The sequence below is a fragment of the Meles meles genome, chromosome 7 (assembly GCF_922984935.1).
Source record: "Meles meles chromosome 7, mMelMel3.1 paternal haplotype, whole genome shotgun sequence".
NCBI classification, from domain to species: domain Eukaryota; kingdom Metazoa; phylum Chordata; class Mammalia; order Carnivora; family Mustelidae; genus Meles; species Meles meles.
Window position 1 is genome coordinate 48,126,270 of NC_060072.1, and position 24,559 is coordinate 48,150,828.

Consider the following 24,559-nt stretch of genomic DNA (forward strand, 5'->3'; position numbering starts at 1 on the left):
CTCTGCCTGCCTCTCTGCCTACTTGTGATTTCTGTCTGTTATATAAATAAAATATTAAAAAAAAAACAAAACAAAACAAAAAAAAACACCCTGCAGATATTAGGGATAATGCTTAGGAACAGGTACCTGAAATGTCTTCTACATGAGATTCCAATTATCTATTCTTTAATATTCCAGCCAATAGAACTTAACCCCTGAGTTTTCAAAAATGTTGCTAATAGCTAGCCAGATTCTTTTTTTTTTCCATTTTATTTATTTTTTCAGCATAACAGTATTCATTCTTTTTGCACAACACCCAGTGCTCCATGCAAAACGTGCCCTCCCCATTACCCACCACCTGTTCCCCCAACCTCCCACCCTTGACCCTTCAAAACCCTCAGGTTGCCCCAACCTCCCACCCCTGACCCTTCAAAACCCTCAGGTTGTTTTTCAGAGTCCATAGAGCTAGCCAGATTCTTATCTCAACACTTTGCATTCTTGCCACCTGATGTTCCCATTTGTCTTAATCCATTTAGTCAAAGAAAGGAGATTTGAGAAGTATTTAGGGATGGACAATAATTAAAAATGCTAATGCTTTGAACATAAAAATTAAGTCTTTCTTTCTTGAGGCAGAAAGACCCATTACTAATTTGAGTCACACTGTTGGTTGACCCAACATCTAGCTATAGTCCCTTAGTTTCCTATGTGTAAAATTTGGATAGCAACACTATTTACCACTATGCAGAAAAATGAAACTTGGGTTTTGATCTTCTTGTAAAAAGTGAGCTGCTTCATTAGCTGTGTTTCTTTTGTTTTTAGTCTTTAGCTCAATGAATTAATCCTTGGTAAATAAATATTCTCTTCTACATGTAGATGAAGGGAGATATAGAAATCAAGAACTTGTAAAATGTTTTTAAAGTCTGTATAACTCTAGACAAAATTTGCCACTTAAATGTTTAAAATTTGAGATCAAATTTACGGTGTTCATTTAAGCCATTTTGAGAATGTACAATTCAGTGTTTTTATGTGTTCACAAGATTGTGCAATCATCACCACTAATTTCAGAACATTTTATCACCCCCAAATAGAAATCCCCTTCTCCCCATTTGCTGGCAACAACTGATAAACTTTGTTTTTAAAGATTTGGGTATTCTGGCAATTTCATACAAATGGAATCATACAATATGTGGCTTTGGTGTCTGACTTCTTTCACTTAGCATGTTTTTAAGGTTCATTCACGATGCCGCAGAATCAATACTTCCTTCCTTCTGGCTGAATAATATTCCATTGTGTAGATATAGCATTTTATTTATTCATTCATCAGTTGATGGATATTTGGGTATTTGGGTTGTTTCCTTTTTTGGCCATTATACACAATTGTGCCATGAACATTCAAGTACATGTTTCTATATGAACAAGTTTTCATTTCTCTTGGGTACACACCTAACAGAATTACTGGATCATTAGCATAACCAAGCTTAACTTTTTGAGGAATTGCCAAATTGTTTTCGTAAGTGGCTACACTTTTTTATATTCCCATTAGCAATATATGAGAGTTCCAGTTTCTCCATATCCTCACCAACTTTTCTGTCTTGTTCACAGTTATAGATGCCTGGTTGGTATAAAAGTGGTATCTCATTGTGATTCTGATTTGCATTTTTAAAATTTAATTTTTATTATTATTTATTTGACAGAGAGAGATACAGTGAGAGGGAACACAAGTAGGGGGAGTGGGAGAGAGAAAACACGCAAATCCCGCCCATTGAGCAAAGAGGCCGACGTGGGGATCGATCCCAGGACCCCGGTGAAATGACCTGAGCCAAAGGCAGACATTTATGACTGAACCACCCAGGAGCCTGTGATTTGCATTTTTCTCATAACTAATGATGTTGAGTATCTCTTCATTTGCTTGGTGGCTATTTGTATTTCCTTGGAGAAATGTCTATTCAATCCTTTGACCATTTTAAAACTGGGTGATCCTGAGTTATAAGAGCTCTATGCTTACTCTGGAGAGATCCTACTTAGATTAAAGCCAAAACAAAAGAAAGAGCTGTTGGAGGGCAAGATGAGCCATAATGACCTATTTTGGACTCTTGTACTCATTCACGCCTAAAGTCAGAACTGCCTCCATGAACCAACACATTCTTGGGGGCTAATCTGACTAGAATGATGGAGGGATAATCTCCCCTGTCAGGGTCCCTCAAGTAGAATGGGACTTTTCCCTATTGTAGTTTTTCTGGTCAATCCCCAGGCCCCACCCTATAGTGTAGGCATTGGATTGGAGGTAGAGGAAAGATGAATGATGTCTGTCACAAGAAGTGCCACTTCCAATCCCATAGGGCCTGGCAGAAATTTTAAGACCACAGAGACCTTTGCACAACCTCATAATGCCTATTAAGTGCCACAACTTAAAAAATAAAGCAACAAAGTAAATACTCAAAGTAACTAACCTATGGGCAGATAAAAAGCATCAAGTGCTAGAGGAGATAAATACAGAGAATATAGAATCCTTATATTAGGTATAGGCATGGTTGCCATTAACTAATATTGTTACGTTTCCCAAATTACTTTTCTACCTATTGTTGTCCTAGAAAGGATTGGCTAGAAAGATCAGCCTATGTGGCCTCAAGCACTACTACAGGTTCCAATCAGATAAGCCCAAAAGTAAAGGGCTCACTATGTGGATTTGAACAGGAGGCTAAGGAGAAAGTAGAGAAATTAGGGGTCATATATGAAGCTGATACATAGCAGCTTTGTATGTATCTTTGGAAAATATATGAGGGATTAAATATTTTTCTACATGAAAACAAATGACACTGTGGTAGTGAGGCAGAACAACACTCAAAATATGATCTTTGCCATGTCTATGCTACAGTGAGTGCCAGTAAGAGATGTGCGGTCACAGTATTATGGGAGATACATTAACTGTAATGAGAGCTACATACAGGTGGCTCATCAAAGAGTAAGAAACACAACCAGAGGCAGACACAAAATCTGTAAACTACATTTATTGAGTACTTATTGGGCAGTGAATACAACCGATACAAAAGAGTTAGGATGGGGACAGGTAAGAACTTAAAAAATTAAATACACATGTTAATTTACCATCTATTTCTACCAGGAAAGTACAAAATTTGTACAACTTATACTTTATTATGAAATTGTGATGCCTGTCAAAAGGATAAACTATATATACAATGCAAAAATTTTTTTAAAGTTGTGCTTAACATCATTAGAGTTACCCCAAAATGGGTTGATAAATGCCTATACAGCATTCTTTCTTACTACCCACATCTATTTCACCTTGAAGATTGCTTGAAAAGTACAAATCCTCTGATCCCATTGCCGGGAAATCTGTGGTCAACACCTATATGTGTCGTTTCTCTAAGAAACACCATGGCATTTGCAGTCCATCTCTTCCTTAAAGTCCATCTTATTTTCAGCTTAGCTTACTAGCAAGTTCTCTTAGAACTATTTATATGTCTTTTGTTTGATCATCTTCTTCAAGTTTCCTGATTTCATTTTTTAAACAATTTATAGTTTCACGACTTGCCTTTAATCTCTCCTTAAGCTCTGCAATTTCAAAGCTTGTTTTTTTTTTTGCAGCTTCTAATTTTTCTCTGGTTTTCACTTCAAGTTCTGCAACTGAGGAAAACATATTTTTATTGAACATTTTCATTTTTCTCACATGTCTAAGGTATGTCAGAGAGTAATAAATATGGCATTTCCTTAGGTCAGTTTCCATGACAAAATATAAACAACTTAAGATACATTAGATGTAGGGAGGGGAGTAGAAAGTCTTAAGCTCTCACAAGAGAATCTAAGACACTTTCTACAACTGAGAATAAAATTCTGGTCACTCACATTTTATCACAATTAAGACGTTAAGACATAATGTCCTTGTTTTTCTCTCCACATACATATTAATTTGGAAATAAGGTGGCATATAATCCAAGAGACATCCAGCCAATAAGAAGAGATAACTAAATACAGTGTTCTTAAATGTATGGGGGTAAAGCTTACATAAACAAAATCATGCTGGTAAAACAAACCCCTATTGGGGCGCCTGGGTGGCTCAGTGGGTTAAAGCCTCTGCCTTCAGCTCAGGTCATGATCTCAGGGTCCTGGGATCGAGCCCCGCATCGGGCTCTCTGCTCAGCAGGGAGCCTGCTTCCCCCTTTCTCTCTCTGCCTGCCTCTCTGCCTACTTGTGATCTCTGTCTGTCAAATAAATAAATAAAATCTTTAAAAAAAAAAAACCCTATTAAAAAAAAAAAGGTTTTATTTACTTATTTGAAAGAGAGAGAATGAGAGAGAGAATGAAAGGGGGGAGGGTCAGAGGTAGAAGCAGGCCACCCGCTGAGCAGGGAAACCAAAACGGGACTCGATCCTGGGACTCCAAGATCATGAGCTGAGCTGAAGGCAGTCACCCAACCAACTGAGCCACCCAGGCACCCAACCCCTATATATATATGTATTTTTTTTAACAGCAATAACCACCTAGGTCTAAATTCCAGCTGTACCATTTACTAGCTGTGCTACTCTAAGTTTATTATTTCTATGCTCATTTCACATTATATTATGATGAGATATAATGGGACTATAACAAATACCTCATATTATTTGAAAAAGATTTTTAATATTTTTTTAACTTCTAGTTTTAACTGTCTCATTTAGTATATTTTATGACCAATTTCTTTCCCCCAAACTAGTCTTAATGGTTTTACAGAAGTTCTGGAAATAATGCACTCTTAGTTGAGGTTTTCTATTTTCTTGGTGCTCGTGGAATGATTCCTACTGGTATTAAAGAGGACTTAGCATCTTAGTAAGCAGACCTATAAACTTTCATTTTTAGTTCATATGTAAACTTTATTCAAAAACTTTAAATGAATTAATGTACATAAAGTATCTAGAATACTGTCAGGTACATTTTATGTAAATGCCTTCTGAACTACAATTATGACAGAGAAACACTAAATGATATTTAAAACATTCTAGCTGGTCACATAACAAATTACTAAAGAAAATATCATTACTGCAAAACAGAACACAACTATTTAAATATCCCACTTGGATAGTGTAGTATTATGTTTTACAAAGAAAAATGCCAACTTTTGTCCAGCATTTCCATCTTGTGGACATTTCAGTTAATTGCTGCTGATGACTATGAAAGCACAGTTGTACTTTTTTTTTTTAAGATTTTATTTATTTATTTGACAGAGATCACAAGTGGTCAGAGAGGCAGGCAGAGAGAGAGGGGGAAGCAGGCTCCCCGCTGAGCAGAGAGCCAGATGCAGGGCTCGATCTTAATCGAAAAACCCTGAGATCATGACCTGAGCTGAAGGGAGAGGCTTTAAAACCCACTGAGCCACCCAGACGCCCCCACAGCTGTACTTCTGATAAGATGATCACTAATTGGAAGCAGCATGGTTTGGTGTGTGTGGGGGGGTTAACCCTTTGAAATCACAAAGACTGGGTGCCCGGGTGGCTCAGTGGGTTAAAGCCTCTGCCTTCGGCTCGGGTCATGATCCCAGGGTCCCAGGATCGAGCCCTGCATCGGGCTCTCTGCTCTGTGGAGGGCCTGCTTCCTCCTCTCTCTCTGCCTGCCTCTCTGCCTAGTTGTGATTTCTGTCAAATAAATAAAATATTAAAAAAAAAAAAATGAAATCACAAAGGCTTCAGTTCAAATATAACCTTGGCCCCTTATCAGCTAAGTGCTGATACTTCCTAATCTCCCTAAATCTAGTTTCTATTTGATACAGTTAAAACTGTATTTCTCAGAGAATATCTGAGGATTAAGTGATAAATGTAAAGCATCTAGCACATTAAAAACATGCAATAATATTTATTTTATGGCCAGTGACTTTCTTCTAATGATCTATTTTATAATACAGGTAAAATTTTATATTGCCAAAACAATCCTTTTCTTTGTAATTTCTTTCACTGCTTTTAACTTTGAAAATTATTTTTGAAAATAGGAGTACCTATATATGATACAAAATTAAAAGGCTGTAAATGTAGACAATGAAAAAATGTCTCTTTCCACCTCTGTCCTCCCACCCCCGCCAGAAACACCAATCAGTGTTTCTTCCCAGAGATAATCAGTTTGGGGATTCTTTGATATCTTTCCAGAAATATTTTGTTCATAGACAAGCACACATCTAAGTGTGATTTCTTCCTACCCCAAAACAAGTGGTATCATACTATCTACACACTGCTCTGTATCTTGCTGTTTCACTTAATATTTTATCTGAAAGCCCATTCTGTAACCTACAGCTGTCTCATTCTTTTCATGGCTGCAGGTGACTTCACCTAATGGACATACATAACTCATTAATCTGTCTCCTTTGATATACACTGAGTATTTCCATTTTTTCCTACATAAACAATGCTACGGTATATGCTGTAATTATTTCAGTATATTTGTGGGATAACGAGTACACTTGTAGGACAAATACCTTTAAATACAATTGTTGGGATATAGGTACTTGTAACTTTGAAGAAATGCCAAGTAACTCTTAAAGGTTCTATTACTTTCCAATCCCACTAGCGTTATGTCTGTTTCCCTACTGTATCAATCTCTTGGTCTCAGTTACCCTGAAAGGTTAAAAAGGGTATTTCAGGGGATATTTAATTTGCCTTTCTCTTTTTCCTACTGAAGTGGGCCAATCTTTTTATGTTTAGGAGAGATATTTCTCCTTCCCTTTGTATGGATTGTCCTTCTTTCCTTTGCTGTTTTTTTTTTTCTTTTCTTTTCTTTTTTTTATTTATTTATTTGAGAGGGAGAGCATATGAGCAGGAGTAGAGGGAGAAGGAGAAGCAGACCAACCACTGAGCAGGGAGCCTGATGGGCTTGATCCCAGGACCCTGAGATCACAACAGGCCAAAGGCAGATGCTTAATCGACTAAGTCACTCAGGCGTCCACCTTTGCTAATTTTTCTACCACATTATTTGGCCTTCTTAAAAAACTAAGGTGTAAGTGACATATTAGTTTCAGGTGTACAACGTAATGATTCTACATTTTTATGTACTGCAAAATGAACATCACAGTAAGTCTAACAACTGTCATCATAGTTACAAATTTTTTTCCTGTGATGAGAACTTTTAAGATCTCTTAGCAACTTTCAAATATGCAATCAGTATTGATAACTACAGTCTCCATGCTGTACATTACATCCCCATTACTGAAAGTTTGTGCCTTTTGACCCCTTTCAGCCATTTCACCAACCTCCCACTCCCACCTCTGACAACCAGCAATCCGTTCTCTATGAGCTTTTTAAAATTTTTTTTAAGATTTATTTTAGAGAGAGCATGTGCGTGTGTGAGGAGGAGGGGCAGAGGGAGAGGTAGAGAAGCAAACTCCCTGCTGGGTGCAAAGCTCAAGACTCTGAGATCATGACCTGAGCCAAAATCCAGTCCATGCTTAATCGACTGAGCCACCCAGGTGCCCCAGTTGTTTTTGTTTTTGTTTTAAGATTCCCCATGTAAGTAAGATCATTTAGCATTTGTCTTTCTCTGACTTATTAGCACAGTACCCTCAAGGTCCATCCATGTTGTCACACATAGCAAGATTTCCTTCTTTTTAATGGCTGAATAATAATATTCCATCGCATATATGTATCACACTTTCTTTGTTCATTCATCAATAGATACTTAGGTTGTTTTCGTATCTTGGCTATTATAAATAACACTGTAATGAACATAGAAGGATATATCTCTCTTTAATTTCCAAGTTAGCGTTTCTATTTTCTTCAGATAAATATCCAGAAGTGGAACTGCTGGATAATATGGTAGTTCTATTCTTAATTTTTTGAGGAACCTCTATGCTGTGTTCTGTGGCAGCTGCACCAATTTACATGTCCACCAACAGTGCATCAGGGTTCCCTTTTCTCCACATGCCAACATTTGTTAGTTCTTGTCCTTTAGCAAACAGCCATTCTAAGAGGTGTGAGGTCATATCTCATTGTAATTTTAAGTTGCATTTTCTTTTTTTTTTTTATATATATTTTTTTAAGGGGCGCCTGGGTGGCTCAGTGTGTTAAGCCGCTGCCTTCGGCTCAGGTCATGATCTCGGGGTCCTGGGATCGAGTCCCACATCGGGCTCTCTGCTCAGCAGGGAGCCTGCTTCCCTCTCTCTCTCTCTCTGCCTGCCTCTCTATCTACTTGTGATCTCTCTCTGTCAAATAAATAAAAAAAAATAAATAAAAAAATATATATATTTTTAAGATTTTTATTTATTTATTTGACAGCGAGAGAGAGAGAGAGAGAGAGAGATCACAAGTAGGCAGAGAGGCAGGCAGAGAGAGAGAGGGAAGCAGGCTCCCTGCAGAGCAGAGAGCCCGATGTGGGACTCGATCCCAGGACCCCCGAGATCATGACCTGAGCCGAAGGCAGCAGCTTAACCCACTGAGCCACCCAGGCGCCCCTTAAGTTGCATTTTCTGAAGATTAGTGACATTGAGCAATTTTTCATATACCTGTTGGCCACCTGTATGTCTTCTTTGGAAAAATATCAATTCAAATCCTGCTTATTTTGGGGGCTCCTGGGTGGCTCAGCGGGTTAAAGCCTCTGCCTTCGGCTCGGATCATGATCTCAGAGTCCTGGAATCGAGCCCTGCATCGGGTTCTCTGCTTGGCGGGAGCCTGTTTTCCCCTCTCTCTCTGCCTGCCTCTCTGCCTGGTTGTGATCTCTGTGTCAAATAAATAAATAAAACATCTTTAAAAATTAAAAATCCTGCTCATTTTTAAACTGGATTGTTTCCCTTTTTTGCTATTGAGTTGTAGGAGTTCTTTATACATTTTGAATATTATCCCTTTACCAGATATATACTTTGTAAATATCTTCTTCATTTAGTATGTTGCCTTTTCATTTTGTTGGTGGTTTCTTCTGCTGGGCACAAGCTTTTTAATTATTGGCCTTTCTGATGTGCAGGAGCTCTTTATATATTAAAGAAACTAGTAATTTGTGATAGGAGCACATTACTTTTTCATGGCTTATCTGCCTTTAGACTTTGGTTAGAGTGCTTTTTTACTAAGCAACAACTTTTATTCCCTTGCTCCCACTCCACGTCAAACAAAAAACATATACTGAGTGAAAGGCATTTCGTTAGATGCTGGTGTGAGGTAGACAATAGATAAGAAAGGAAAAGCTGTATAGTGTCATAGGGAGCTATGAGAGCAGACTGGATTCATACCACTGTGAAAGGGTGTGTGTATCAAGGAAGGCTTCTTGGCAGCAGTAAAATCGAGCTGAGTTTTAAAGAATGAGAAAGGAATTAGATGGATGAAGTAGATATCTCAGGCCCTGGAAACAGCATATACAAATTTGGGAAACAACAAGCAGTCATTACAACAGTTAACAGGTAGTTTTAAATCTAGCCAGGAAGACCTGATCCAACTTATTTGTCAAAAGGACAGCATACATTATAGATAGAGATTCTTGTTGTTTGGTTTAGTCATTACACTTTATTTTCTGACCAATCATAAGACTGCAAAAGGCACGATGTATTTGGAGGAATTCTTAATTCGCAATGAGGATCGTAAGGAAAAACATTTAAAAACTTCTTTTAGCTTATTTCAGTTTTCTTTTTTTTTTTTTTTAAAGATTTCATTTATTCATCTGACAGAGAGAGAGCGATCACAAGTAGGCAGAAAGGCAGGCAGAGAGACAGGAGGAAGTAGGCTCCCTGCTGAGCAGAGAGCCCCATGCGGGGCTCGATCCCAGGACCCTGAGATCATGACCCGAGCCGAAGGCAGGGGCTTAACACACTGAGCCACCCAGGAGCCCTTTATTTCAGTTCTCTATTTCCTATATATTAAATGCTTATAAAAAGAAGAATAATTTGTTTTAAACTTCTAAATTAAGCCTCAATTTAGAGTAAACCAATCCAAAAGGACTATACAAAGCCAATATAACTTACTGGTTAGAAGCACAGACTGTAAGGCTTTTACATAGAGATAAAATAACTTATTGATAGAACAAAAGAACAGCATGGATTCAGGTTAAATCCTGGCTCTGTTAGGTGATTGGAAACAAGTCATTAAGTTTCACTATGCACTAAGGTCTTTATCCCACAGAATAGAGCTAATAGCAGCATCTTCTTCCTAGGGTTGTTATATCCATAATTCAAGAAGTTCAGAAATGTAAAACACTTATGTACTATACAGTAAGCTCTCATTAAGTGTGTACTATTGTTCTAACTATTCCTTCTAGAAGCAATTATTATTATGAATAGCTAGATCACTGTGCTTGAGCAAATCTCCATGAATTTATTAGCAGTAATGTTTTATAAACTTTCAACACGCTTCATAAATGTATTCTCTGACCTGTTCTATAAACTCCACCAAAGGTGTTCCCTACCCTCCTGTTTTTCTATCACCTAATTACTAACTTACACTTTACTGTTTTGTTAATTTAGTGTTTGCTTTTCTCTCAGTAGTGTGTAAGCTTTAGGAAGGAGGGATTTTTCTCTGGTCTGGACAGAGCTCTATCTTCAGAACCTAGAATAATGCCTGGTATGTAACTGGTGCTCAATATAAACTGTAAGCAAATTAATGAAAAAGCAAAGAACTGAATGAATGGTGACACAAATGTTAACACAAGGATGGCAAATAGGTATCATCTTGAGTACCAACTGCAAATGATTGGCAGTAGCTGCATGGAGAGATGTGTAAGGGATTCTGACACCATGTCAGCTTAGAGGGAAAATATAACATGACTGATTATCAACGTGTCATTCTAGTATTCACCACCCCAGCATTAATCTGAAACTATGTGAAATGGCATAGGGTAAACAAAGAGAGATAAAGTAGTTCACAGTACAGTAGTCACCCCTTATCCATGAGGAACATATTCCAAGACCCCCAGTAGATGCCCGAAACCATGGGATAATACTGATTTCTACATCCATTAGGATTTTTCCTTTGTATACAGACCGATGATAAAGTTTAATCTATCAATTAAGCACAGTAAGAAATTAACAATGACTAATAAAATAGAGTAATTTTAACAGTATACTGTCATAAAAGTTACATAAATGTGGTCTAAGTATCTGATTGTACTGTACTCCCCCTTCTTATAATGACATGAGATGATAAAATACCTAAGTGGTAAGATGCAGTGAGGTGAATGACACAAGCCCTGTGACACAGCATTAAGCTACCACTGACCGTTTGACAATGTGTCAGGAAGAGGATCACCTGCTTCTGCACCAATGTTGACCATAAGTAATTGGAAGTAAAATCATGAATAGGGGACACTACTATATACAAAAGTATACAGCTGACCCTTAAACAACATGGGTTTGAATTGCATGGGTCCACTTATACATGGATTTTTTTTGCGGGGGGAGGTCAGTAAATACAGTATGGTACTATAAATGTATTTCCCTTATGACTAACATTTTTTCTCTACCTTATTTTAAGACTAAAAATATATAATATATAAAATATGTGTTAACTGACTATTTATCAATAAGGCTTCCAGTCAGCAGTAGGCTATTAGTAGTTAAGTGTTTGGGAAGTGAACAGTTAGAGATTTATGACCATCTCTGAGTTGGGTAGAGGAGGGGGGTCAGCAGCTCTAAGCCCGGCATTGTTCAAGGGTCAACTATAATTATGTTCTGCAAGGTTCTTCACAGATTTTATTACAAGCACTAGTAAACAGAAAATGACTGACGGGTTAAGCAAGACTAATGGAAAGCTCTGCTAAAATGTGATTAGGGAATAAAAGACAGTATTTCAGAGAATGTGAGACGCTACTTTGTGAACAATTTAAAACATCCTTCTTAGAGGTTCTATAGTAACTCCTAAAAAATTTATCTTTATATATCCTTAGAAAAAATTTAATAGTCACTAACCATAATCCTTTCACCATTATAGAATACATTATATTTCAGGATTAATTATGAATTCATGGCACTTACATTCTGTTTCATGCTTATAGGCTCCTAATGTTAGCTGGCGAGATGTTGTTAATAATTGTTGCATCATTGCTGTTGGGTCTTGAAATATCTAATGGGATAGAACGAAAAAAAGCCCAATTAACTTCAAAGTTCTACAACTTAAAATGCTTTTAAAATTCTCATTATAAAATCCTCTTACCATTTCATCATAGAACTCTGAAACCACTGTCTTTTTTCCCAGCATTGCATTGGTGTCTGACTGAAACAGCTTTAATAAATGATAGAGGGTTACCTGTGAAATAAAAATAGATGTCACATCTGTGCAATGGTTTTCATCATCGTGAGACATCATGATTTCTGTAACTGAATTAGAAAGTAGAATTAGTTAACATGTCAAATTCAAGATCTTATCTCAACTACAAGTTACTGTGTGGCATATCACTCAAATTCTGTACTTTTATTTTCTTATTAGGTATTATCCATCCACATCTACTAAACATGAATGTTTTAAAGAGGGTAGGTATGGATGTCAGAAAACATCTCTACAGAATAACTATGTAGAAAAATAACATGAAATACAGCTATAGAAATTAAACTGGAAATTCACTAAGATATTAACTTTTTTACTTACACAAGTCAAATGAGATTAATTTTACAGCTATTCTGCCCAAGATTAAAGTTTACAAATTTACAGGGGGAGGAAAGATTTGACACTTTCAAAAATAAATAACCAATACTAAAATGCTCAGTGAGGGGGTGCCTGGGTGGCTCAGTGGGTTAAAGCCTCTGCCTTAGGTTCAGGTCATGATCCCAGGGTCCTGGGATCGAGCCCCACATCGGGTTCACTGCACAGCGGGGAGCCTGCTTCCTCTTCTCTCTCTCTCTCTGCCTGTCTCTCTGCCTACTTGTGATCTCTGTCAGATAAATAAATAAAAAAGTCTTTAAAAAAAATAATAAATAAAATAAAATGCTCAGTGAGGGCAAGATATTTTCTCTGGTGATCTATAATATTATTACACAAATAACATAATAAACAAGTTTGTCAATGATAATTCACTTTGGTAGAACCAACATGTCTTCAAAATACAAAAAAAAACAGGTATAAGACATCAAAGGAAAAGCTTTGCAGTACAATGTGTGATTACTTGAGCAAAATAAAACCTAGCTAATAAAACAGCAGAGTTGATATTAAAGTTGTAGAAACCAATCCAGAGGCCTCAAAGAATTTTCCAAAAGGTTAGCTTAAATAATTCTAAGGAGCATGCATTATTGCTATATTTAAAGCAGACAATTTGACGAGCTTCTCAAGTAGACAGAAAGGAGATGAGACTATACAAGTGGACAAACCATAATAGAGAAATTCACAACATGAAAACTCAAGGCAGAAAGCAGCATTACAGGTTGGAACCAGTGGAGACGGGGGGCTCCAAGCCCAAAGTCGACAAGTACAGAAATCAAGAATGCTGTGTGGGCAGATCAAGAATGTTAATGGGCAGGGCCCATTAACCTTCCTTCTCCCATCACTCAGACATGAGACAGCACATCCTCCTGTGAAATTTAGATGTTTTAACGCAATGAATCAAGTATGAGGTCAAAATAAAGATATTTTCAGTAGCAATGGCTCTAAGGTTTCCCAGGCATTATTTCTGAAGAAATTCCTCTAGAGAAATGAAAAAAGTCTGAAACAATGAAAAAAAAGGATCATTTGTCATTACATAACAAGGTGACAGGTACTACTGAAAACTGAAAAATCCAAACGTGGCGATTCAAATATATGAGATGCATGGGAGTAATTTCTAGAGAAACAGAAAATAATCATTGTGGTTTTCCTAGGGAAGGGGCCAGAGGTGGGAGAAAGATGTTATGGGTTGAACTGTGTCCGCTAAAAAGATATGCCGAAGTCCTAAGCCTCAGTACTAGTAAATGTGTCCTTATTTGGAAATAGGTCTTTGCAGATATAATAAAGTTGAGATAAGAGTTTTAGCTAAGACCCTAACCCAATATGACTCGTGTCCTCATAAGTGACACAGAGACAAGAAAGGAGAGGAGCCAGGTGACAATGGAGGCAAAGATTTTAGTTATGCCACCAGAGCCAAGAAACCCTCTGGGCTACCAGGAACTAGAAGATGCCAGAAAGGATCGTTTCCTAGAGGTTTTGGAGAGAACATGGCCAATACCTTGCCTCCAGAACTGTGAGAATAAATACCTGTTGTTTTTAGCTACTCAGTTTAGGGTCCTTTGTTATGCAGCCCTAAGAAACTCATGTAGGAGACTTGTATTATTTATTTATTTAATTAAATTAATTAATTTATTTAAAGATTTTATTTATTTGACAGACAGAGACCACAAGTAGGCAGAAAGGCAGGAAAAGAGAGAGGAGGAAGCAGGCTTCCAGCTGAGCAGAGAGCCTGATGGGGGGCTTGATCCCAAGACCCTTGGGTTCATGACCCGAGCCGAAGGCAGAGGCTTTAACCCACTGAGCCACCTAAGTGCCCTGTATTTTTTATTTTTAAAATCTTCTTTTAAACCATGTACATACTATACTTTTATAATTTATGAATGATTTAAAACTGCATCATAAAACTATCCTTCCTTGAATTTATTATTCAGACACTTAGAGGCATTCATGTAGATGTAGTCAACGAAAAATGTCAAGACAGATGTCTCTAATTTTAAGGGGTGTTTGAAGATTCTTAGATCAATGAAAATGCCTAAACTAGACACGAAGATATTTCTAGGAATAAAAACCCAAGTTCAGCATTTTGGTTTTGTTTTTTTTTTAGCATTTTGGTTTTTAGGAACAATCATTCCTTTTATAATGATTTGGTCTATAATCTATAATGGTCTGATCTAAAGATTTTTAATCTATAACCAGGTAACAGGAATGAATCACGTTACCTGTGTCTTTCTTTACTGTTTTAAATAAAACATCATGACTTATTTTAAAAGAGCCAACAAAGGGATGCCTGGGTGGCTCAGTCATTAGGCATTTGCCTTTGGCTCAGGTCACAGTCCCAGGGTCCTGGGATCAAGCCCCAAGTCAGGCTCCCCGCCAAGCTTCTCCCTCTCCTGCTCCCCTGTGCTTGTGCTCTCTCAGTTATAAATGAATAAAATCTTTAAAAAAATAAAGCCAACAATTAAAAAAGTGTAGTGGTTTCATTATACTAAAAGAACATGAGACACAGTTTTTGGGTGATAAAATTCAGGCCTGTGTAGATCTATATGGAAACCTATTCAATAAATTAATCACTGCAGAAGTACAATAACCAACCACTCTTTCCAAGAGTGGATTTTGAGAGTTGTCTCATAACAATGTTATATGATATAATGATTTCTTTCAGAGATGTATTTTCCAATTGGGAGTGATGGACAGGACAGATGAAGAACAGACAAGTAAGGCAACACATTCTCAAAGTAAAAATGAATTCAAGTAATCTTACAAAGTTAAAAAGAGTTTCTGCACTAGTAGCATTACTAATTTCTTTTCCTTCTCTCTCAACATCTGCTGTATTTCTGGGTTCTATCCTTCCTAATAGACTATTTTCATTAAGGACAGGAGCAGCATCTCATCTTTGTATGCTACCCCTTGAACAGTATCTTGGCAAGTAATGGATATTTAATAATTTCTTGCCAGATAGAATATAATGTCTGTTGCGAGTATTCTAGAAAAACAAAAGAATGATAGGACATCTGAAAACTTTATCACATGGAAAACATTTAAATGAGGTATAGATGTTATTCAGGAGAAAAGAAAATGAATATATGTATAGTTAGTTATCGGTAAAAAGTCCAAGGTGGAGCTTTTTTTCTTTTTTTTAAAGATTTTATTTATTTGACAGAGAGAGAGAGATCACAAGTAGGCAGAGAGGCAAGCAGAGAGGGGGAAGGAGGCTCCCTGCTGAGCAGAGAGACCGATGCGGGGCTCGATCCCAGGACCCTGAGATCATGACCTGAGCTGAAGGCAGAGGCTTAACCTACTGAGCCACCCAGGTGCCCCTAAACTAGAGCTTTCTTACCACCAGAACTACCCCAGATCTGAAGAGGATCTTTCACTTAATGACAAAAGTCAATAGTCTCTCTATTGGAGACAGCAAGCCCAAGCAAGACTCATTTGAAAGACTGCCTAAAGGAATTTCTATGTAGGAGAAGTATGGCCTATACCTATGGGTCCTAAGTCTTACTGTGCACCAAAATCACACGGGTTATTTTGAGGGGTACTGGCCCCTCTCCAAATCTACTAAATCAGATTCTCCAGGGGATAGGGCCTAGGAGTTTGAATTTTTAAAAAGCTCCGATATCTCTGGTGCAGTCCACTATAATCCTCTGAACTACAAGCCCAGGTCATAGCTCTGTTAGAAGCCCATACACTTTTAAAAATGTAATCTGATTATAAAAGTGTAAACATCTGGTGCTAAAGGAATGCACTGAATCTATCAAGATGAAAATTAATGGTGATGATCTGAAACTAGAGTTAAACACCAACCACACATGTGGAATGAGGAAGCTATAACTGAGTTGTAACCCTATGGGTTTACAAACAAAACAAGCTGAGTAGTTTTAGTCCAAAGGAAGGATAACACAAAGAATGTGAGGTATGAATGCAAATAAACTGGGTTCAAAAACTAGCTGTCACAGTTAACTGTTTCTAAGCATATGACTTGATCCCTGAACCTTAGTATCCTTATCTCTAAAATGATATCCTCAACCTCACAAAACTGCTGAGGGATCAAAGTGAACATTTTGGGGGACTTTTTACATTATCAAGCAACAATCTGGTAAGAAGAGAACAAAAGAAAAAACGCAGTGGTTGTAAATAAAAATTCATGCATAAAATAAAGCTGCTAGTAGTGATAGCAACTTAAAAAAGCAAAAACACTGTTGCTAGGGTTTTTAACTATAAAGAACCAGATGCTCTCATTCTAGACAGCAGATGGACTCATCTTGTTTATTACTAATAACCAAATAATATTAAAGAATTTTAAACTTTTTTTTTTGAAGATTTTACTTATTTGACAGACACAGCCAGAGAGGGAACACAAGCAGAGGGGGTGGGAAAGGCAGAGAAAAGAAGGCTTCCCGCTGAGCAGGGAGCCCAGTGTGGGCTCAATCCAGGACCCCGGGATCATGACCTGAGCCAAAGGCATACGCTTAACAACTGAGCTACCCAGGTGCCCTGAATTTTAAATTTCTGCTGTGGTAATCACATGATTCCACGGTTTCTTTCTGAGAAATGTTCACATTATATCCCTTCTTTCTATAATTGAAAAGTAAGTTTTGAAAGGTACTTCCCATAAAAATGAAAAACCTTAACTCATGGCAAAATACACCATGCTATAAGTTTACATAAAGTCTATCTGAATAAAAATGTCAACATATAACAAACTATTCATTAAGTATGTTACATTTTCACAATTACAAAAACCTATTTTATGTTTACAAAGATTATCAATACTCACAGGTCTCTCATTAGGATCAATAAAAAATATTTTGATGATTATTTCAAATTCACCCCATCCTGTTTCAGTAATTTCATAGGGAGGCTTAGTAACAACTGAAGAGAAAAAAATAAAACAATTATAAATTATAAATTACTGGTACAGTCTCCTACATCTTTTTTAAATTTGTTAAATAAATTTTATATTATGAATCAAAAAACTGTACTGTACCTCTTAAAGGATTGCCATAGCTTTCATGTAATTTAAATTGGATTTTCTTCACATATGCTGACATATCCTAAAATAGAGGAATTAGTTCTGTCATCTACATATAAAAACTACAAGGAAAATACACTGAGCATTGTGCCTAATTTCATAAAATATACTTTCTAGTTTTCTTTTCTTTTAATTCCAGTATAGTTAACATACAGTATTTTATTAGTTTCAGGTGTATAATATAGTGATTGAACAATTCCATACATCAACACGACAAGTGTATCCCTTAATCCCTACTGGAATCTATAATTTTCTAAAAAATGTGAATTATACCAAGGTTTGGTTTTTATTTTAAACAAAGGAGGCCTGAGTTTAATTCTTTTATAACGTAATATACAGGAATGTACATATCCCTAATTTACTTGTTTTGCAAATCCCATTTTTATGTATCTCTACAGACAATGCTCTAAATCAATTTTAAATATATAAATATTTATATTTATTTTATAAATTATATATAAAATATATTATGCACATAATTATAATATAAAATTATATTACATAAATATATATAAATATAAATTATAAAATAAATTTGCAATTGTTTATATTTATATTAAATATAAATATTAATATATATTTAAATATTACATAATTTATATTTAAACTTAAAATAATTTACATATGATTTATATATGATATATATTATACATAAAGTTCATATAAATATTAAAAATTTCATATAAAATTTATATAAATATAATAATTTATATTTAAATATAAAATAATAGTACATTTCCAATATATTTTATAGAAATAAGAATATAAACTAAAGCACATCTAAGAACTAAGCAACTTTAAAGAATAAAATTATATTACATAAAGCTAAGGTCAACTAAACTAAGTAACCTAAACATCAGATATAAAACTCCTCCTTTTCCTAATCTTATTTTGAAGCACAGAAGCATATTCAGTAGTTCTGACACATAAAGGGATACTCCTAGGCAAAGCGGCTTTTTCAAAAAAAATTTTCATTGCAGAAAAATAGGAAAATGCAAAACTGAATCAGTCACACTCAACACTAGTGTTCATTAATCTTTTTACGTGCTTTTGGGAATTTTTTTCATATGATTATCTACGTTTTTAAAAACTGAGGTCATAATGATATACTAACATCTGCTTTGACCACGTAACATTATATTGTCATCATTTTTTGAGGCAGCTTTTCATAAGCATATTTGAAGACTCTTTGGGCAATATTTTCTTCGGTTTTTTTCCTACAAATACTGGGTACCAGATACTGCAATGGTAAATAATAGACTCTTGCCCTCATGGGGAGGGAGTAGACAAGAAAATCAGCCATTTCAATTTCAATGTAATCTGTGTTAGGAGGGCAATAGGTATAACTTCGTAGGAATGGCATCTAATTTAATCTTTGGAGATTGAGAGTAGTTCAGAAGAAAATACACTTAAACTTGGACCCAAGGGAAAAATAAGAACGGAGTAGGTGGGAAGGAGTGAATGAAGACATTTTAATTAAGAGTGTCCCTTTGGGAAACTGAGAGTAACCTAGTATTGATGGAATGTAGGGTCTATGATGAAGCAAACACAGCAAGGGATAAGGTTGCAGGGACAGAACTGGGAAAGACCATGGAAGGCCTTTTAAAACCATTTTATTTATTTATTTTTAAGATTTTATTTTTACGTAATCTCTATTCCCAACATGGGGCTCGAACTCACAACCCCAGATCAAGAGTCACAAACTCTACTGACTGAGCCACGTAGGTGCCCCTAAAACACAATAGTTTTAACTTTATCCTGAGGCCAATAGTCATTGAAGGTTTTCTGTTTTGTCTTTCTAAATAACAGCTTTATCAAGATATTCATATACCACATAATTTACCCATTTATAGCAACTATTCAGTGGTTTTCAGTACATTCAGTATTGAACAACCATCCCCACAATCAATTTTAGAATGTACTTATACACAAAGAAACCTTATATCCATTAGTACTCATTCCTAAGTCCCTCTTCCACCCATGCACTGGCAACCACTTATCTATTTTCTGCATCTATGGATTTGCCTATTCTGGACATTTTATTTTTTTATTTTTTAAAAGATTTTATTTATTTGAAAGAGAGACAGTGAGAGAGAGCATAAGAGGGGAGAAGGTCAGAGAGAAAAGCAGACTCCCCATGGAGCTGGGAGCCCGACATGGGGCTCGATCCCCTGACTCCAGGATCAAGACCTGAGCCGAAGGCAGTTGCTTAACCAACTGAGCCACCCAGGCGCTCTATTCTGGACATTTTATAAAAATGAAATCATCCAATATGTGGCTTTTGGTTTGGCTTCTTTCACTTACCATAATGTTTCTAAATTTATTCCATGTGGTACCAGCACGTTTCAGTACTTTATTTCTTTCTCCTGCCTCATAATATTCTATTGTATGGATATACCACATTTTACTTATCCATTCATCAGCTAAAAGATACTTGGATTGTTTCCATTTTTTTGGCTATTATGAATGCTCCTGCTACAAACATTCATATACAAATTTTTGTGTGAACTTCAAACGGTTTTAAATCGACAAATATTCATTCAATGAATATTTGCCGAATACCTACTATGTACTGACTGTATTCCAGGCATTAGAGATTCAGCAGCCAAACAAAATTACCAGCAGCCAGATTATAGTTTTATGTCTTTTACCTTCCTGATGGTCTTATTACCAAATTGTTCCTAAAAAGTATGAACTAACCTTCCTGAAACACCTGATTAAATACGAAGCTAACTTAAGACATAATGATCGGAAGATGTGCTGTATTTATAGCATGGTTCTTGTTATCATAACTTTACTTAGAAAATATTATTGGAAAATTGACTTCTACTAACAGTTACGTGAAGACAACTCTCACTTTATTCTTTCAACATTCGGGGGATGACATTTCTACAATGTGCCAATTTTATAACCAGAAAGTTATCTATAATATTACAATTTATCTTCAATCAAAAACAAACTGTAGCTTCAAAAAAGTTATAGGAGAAACAAGTGCCTACCTCATTTCTATACGGTTTTACATACACTGTCCACTGATGCGTGTGCCCATCCTCTTCTCTTTTCTTTCCAAAATACCGAGCAACATTACCATAAACTATTGGTTTAACGATAGTAACTCCCTAAAAGAAAAATAATTTCAACACCAATTAATGCTGCATCATTACCCAATATACAGAATAAGAGCTCTGAAAACTTGTTTTAAGGAATGGCAAGCAATCTAAATAACTAGTTTGCTTATAACATGGATTTCTCTCAACAAATCAACATCAGACAATTACCTTCATATTAACACAAGTAACTAAACACCAGAAAAATTACAATGTCCCCATTTTTTAAATTTAAATTTAAATCATGTAAAATACTTTGATTTTTTGTTTGTTTCGAAGAAAGGCTCTTTATTTACAAACTTTAAATCAAGCCTTAGGAATTAAGACTGCCAATTGACTGCCATCACCTGATGGTAATAATGTCCTAATTTATCAGCTTACGGCAGTGTTTTCCAAATATTAAAGGCAGTCTGGGAGAGGATTTTAGGTAGAATTGGAGCAAACATTTTTCGATTTATTACTCATGTATTAAGTTCTGATATGTAAGTTCATGTTTCACATTACATCTGGTAAGTGTAGATGTGGTGACTTGCCCAATTATCACGAAAAGGAGACAAAAAATTTCAAGTGAGGAGAAAATGCTGAATATTGCACATGAAATTTGAGACTAATTGTTCAACAGTAAGAATGTGTCTGAATATCAGAGAGCAAAATATACATACCACATATTAAAAGTGCTGTGCCAATGTACTCAACAACTTATAAGAAGAGAGGATAAGCAGTGAACAAATGGAAAAACTTTCCATTTTGGTTGGAAAATTAACAAATCCAATCCCTATTAGCCTCAAGTTACTTCAGAAGAAAGCAAGCAGTTTGTATGGGAATTTAAATAGTCATAGTAAGTGCTACTTGACACTTGTGGCAACAACAGACAGGCCATCAGGTTCAAGGCATAAGGATAATGAGGAAAGAAGGAATAAATGAGCATAAGGAGGACCGGCGTGGGGAATGGATAACAGATCTTGCAGCTATGACTGTGTTGCTAAGTGGATTTCCTCAGGTGATGCAAACGGGGCTCATCTGTCAATAGACTTTCTCGCTGAAGGAAATTAATCGAAATTGGAAAAAGATGCCTACAAAACTACATAATAATCATCAAGAATGAGAAATCGCTAACTTTAAAGCTTTACATGACTAACTCACACACATTTTTGGTGGACAAGCATTTGAAGATTACAACTCTAATTTCCTCAATTCACTTTGGACTTAACTTTTTGAACCTTACACAATTACAAGTAGAGAAAGTTCCGCAAGTTCTCCAAAAGCTAATGTCTCAACCCCTTTCCTATCAGTCCAAAATCCTGCCCAAAGCTTGGGCAAGAGATTTTATATATATATATATATATATATATATATATACATACACACATACATACATACATATATATATATAAAGTTTCTGGTACTATAAATTTTACCTGACACCTTTCCCATTCTATTAAATTTTGGTAGTTTCTGAAATTTTCCAAAACTTCTACTTTGCATGTGATATTAAATCACTGTGCATAATAGCTGTATACCCATAGAGTCAAAATTATGTAAAAAGTGTTACACTGATAAGAGTAACTAGGTTGGTGCAAACGTGGGTGATTTTTTTTTTTAAGTTTCCTTTCTGCAGTAAATACAAAATCAGAAGGCGTAAAAATAGGTGTTATCTCAAGAACTCGAAAGCCCTGCCTTAAAAACTCATGTGCCAGGGGATGTAGGAAAGTGGGAGGGAAATGTGTCCGTGTCAAACAAAGATGTCCACGATAACAACTTTCAAAACAAAAAACTCACATTTACTGAATGTTCTCTATGTGCGGGCCAGTGTTATGTTCTCTGCGTGCCTTGCTTAATATCCTGGCCGAAGCTTTGGGGCTCTGTGGACATCATGAACTCGGGAAAGTTTTCTGAACTTTTCTACACCCCCCTCCCCCCCGCAGTTCCTTCAGTTCTCGGCACTTGCACGTGTTATGTGGGCAAGCCTTCCTAAAGCTGCTGCAGGGAGAGTCACAGAATCGGGTAAGGCGCTTGACTACTGTGCTTGGCACGGTTAAGCGCAGAATCCAGAGTCTGCTGTTATTACCCTCACAATCAGGTGGATGGCACCCTCAGTTTACCGGTGACCTGGGCTGGCAGAAGGGCACCAAGCCCTCAAGGTAGCTCTTTTCCTCAGTAAAAACGTCCAGTTCTCCCCCAAGCCACCACTGGCTTTTGGGGCGGGGAGGGAAAGGAGTAGAGAGGCGGTCAAATCTCGGCCAAAAGTCACACTGATTTTCCCGCAGCGGCTTTGACTGGCTCTCAGTCTAGAAACCACCGTTTGAACCCGAGCTGAGAAGGCGCGAGAGGGAAGCCACCGTGCCCTCCCCACGCAGCGCAGGGCGGAGCCAGAACCTGAGAGCCACTCCCGGAGGGGAGGCGGGTGCCGGGCACTGACCTTCACTCTCCCGCCGGAGTCAGGCCCAAATTCGGCCATTCTCTTGAACATATTGTCCTACGGAAGAAGCCGCCGCCGCCAGGGAAAGAGACCGGGGCCGGCGGGGTCGCCGCTCCCCTCAGAGGCCCCGCTCCTCCTGTGCGGGCCCAGGCGGATGGCCTCTGGCGGAGTGAAGGCGAGTCTCCGGGGCTCGCGGCGCTGAGAAACGGCCAACTCCTTGCAGCTGGCTGCGTCCCGGAAACGCGTTTAGGCCCGCGCGGTGAAGCGCCCAACGGAAGGAGCGTTGGCGGCGCCTGCGCAGGCGCGAAGAGCTGGCGCGCGGAGAGCGCAGGCGCCGGGCCGGGGCTCTGTGGAGGGCGGGCCTCGGTGGCGGGAAACCGCTGGAGCCCGGGTGGTGCGGTAACCGTGAGGATTCGCCAGATAACTGGGATACTGAACAACCGAGAAGTCGGCTTTTGGAGCTAATACCTTATTATCCCTAAAGAGTGAGGATTTTAGGGAGCGCCTGGGTGGCTCAGATGGTTTAGCGTCTGCCTTTTGGTTGGGTCATGATCTTCAGGTCCTGGGATCCAGCGCCAAGTTGAGCTCCCAGCTCAGCGGGAGTCTGCTTCTCCCTCCCCGTGCCTCTCCCCCTGCTGGTGCGCTCTCTCTCTTTCTCTGAATAAATTTAAAAAAAAAAAAAAAAGTATTTTGAAGTAAAGTTCAACTTCATTCGCTTGCATACAGCTTTTCATTGTATTCATCCAGACCTCCGGGCTTGAATGGCTTATTTCTTACTTAATCCCTTTATCTTTGCTTGCTTTCACACTCAGAATTTATAGTCCAAGGTCCATAACTTGACGCAAACCTTCCCCCTATTGCCTGTTCAGTGGCCCCCATAACTGCACAGATTACCTGCGCTAAATTAATGAAGTCAAATCAATTGAAGTCTTAGATGCTTGCCAGAAGTTCTCGCTCCTTTTTATCCCCTAGTTACTTTAAAATTCTACCCAGTCTCAAACCTCCAACTCTGACATCAACCCGCTCACTCTTATCAGGTGACTGTGCATGTAATCTCATAGAGAAAACAAACCTCCACGGCCCGCAGACCTAAGTACAAGCTTTGGTTTGCTCAGTATCTTCCATCCTTTTTCTTCTGTTTAAGAGAGAATCTTCTTTCAGTTTAAAAACAGTTCTTCAGTCTTTTTTGCTTCTTCAAGGATTTTGCCCCTCAGTCATACCCACTCCACCTGTATCTTCAGCTTTTCCTCTACTTTGGTTTTTTCCCATAAAAGTTAGGTTTAAATCTTTCTCATTGAATACAGTGTGGGGGGAGGGAGGGCTGGCTGGCTCAGTGGGTTAAGCACCTGACTCTAGGTTTTGGCTCAGGTCTGATCTTAGTGTTGTGGGATCCAGCCCCAGTGTTGGGCTCCACGCTCAGCAGGGAGTCTGCTTCAGGGTT

At 37.5% G+C, this 24,559-nt stretch overlaps 1 protein-coding gene across 2 annotated transcripts; it reads right to left on the reverse strand.

Moving 5' to 3' along the window:
* Positions 1 to 2,972: 2,972 nt before the first annotated feature.
* YEATS4 (YEATS domain containing 4) lies at positions 2,973 to 23,733 on the reverse strand. Of its 2 annotated transcripts, XM_046012937.1 has the most exons (7): positions 23,119 to 23,733; positions 20,592 to 20,711; positions 17,548 to 17,614; positions 17,338 to 17,432; positions 12,081 to 12,173; positions 11,903 to 11,990; positions 2,973 to 3,624 (listed from the first exon to the last, which is right to left on the reverse strand). In XM_046012937.1, the coding sequence occupies exons 1-7, from the start codon at positions 23,167 to 23,169 to the stop codon at positions 3,455 to 3,457; spliced, it is 684 nt and encodes a 227-aa protein (XP_045868893.1). In that variant the 5' UTR covers positions 23,170 to 23,733; the 3' UTR covers positions 2,973 to 3,454. The 2 variants fall into 2 exon arrangements, with proteins under 2 accessions (XP_045868893.1, XP_045868894.1); XM_046012938.1 differs by lacking the exons at positions 17,338 to 17,432; positions 17,548 to 17,614.
* Positions 23,734 to 24,559: the final 826 nt, after the last annotated feature.

Excerpts from the sequence above, each read along its gene's own strand:
- YEATS4 (XM_046012937.1), bottom strand. The coding sequence starts at position 23,169 with ATGTTCAAGAGAATGGCCGAATTTGGGCCTGACTCCGGCGGGAGAGTG. Across the intron at positions 20,712-23,118 it reads ACTCCGGCGGGAGAGTGAAG|GGAGTTACTATCGTTAAACC; the intron begins GTCAGTGCCCGG and ends TTTTTCTTTTAG. Across the intron at positions 11,991-12,080 it reads CAGAGTTCTATGATGAAATG|ATATTTCAAGACCCAACAGC; the intron begins GTAAGAGGATTT and ends CTATCCCATTAG.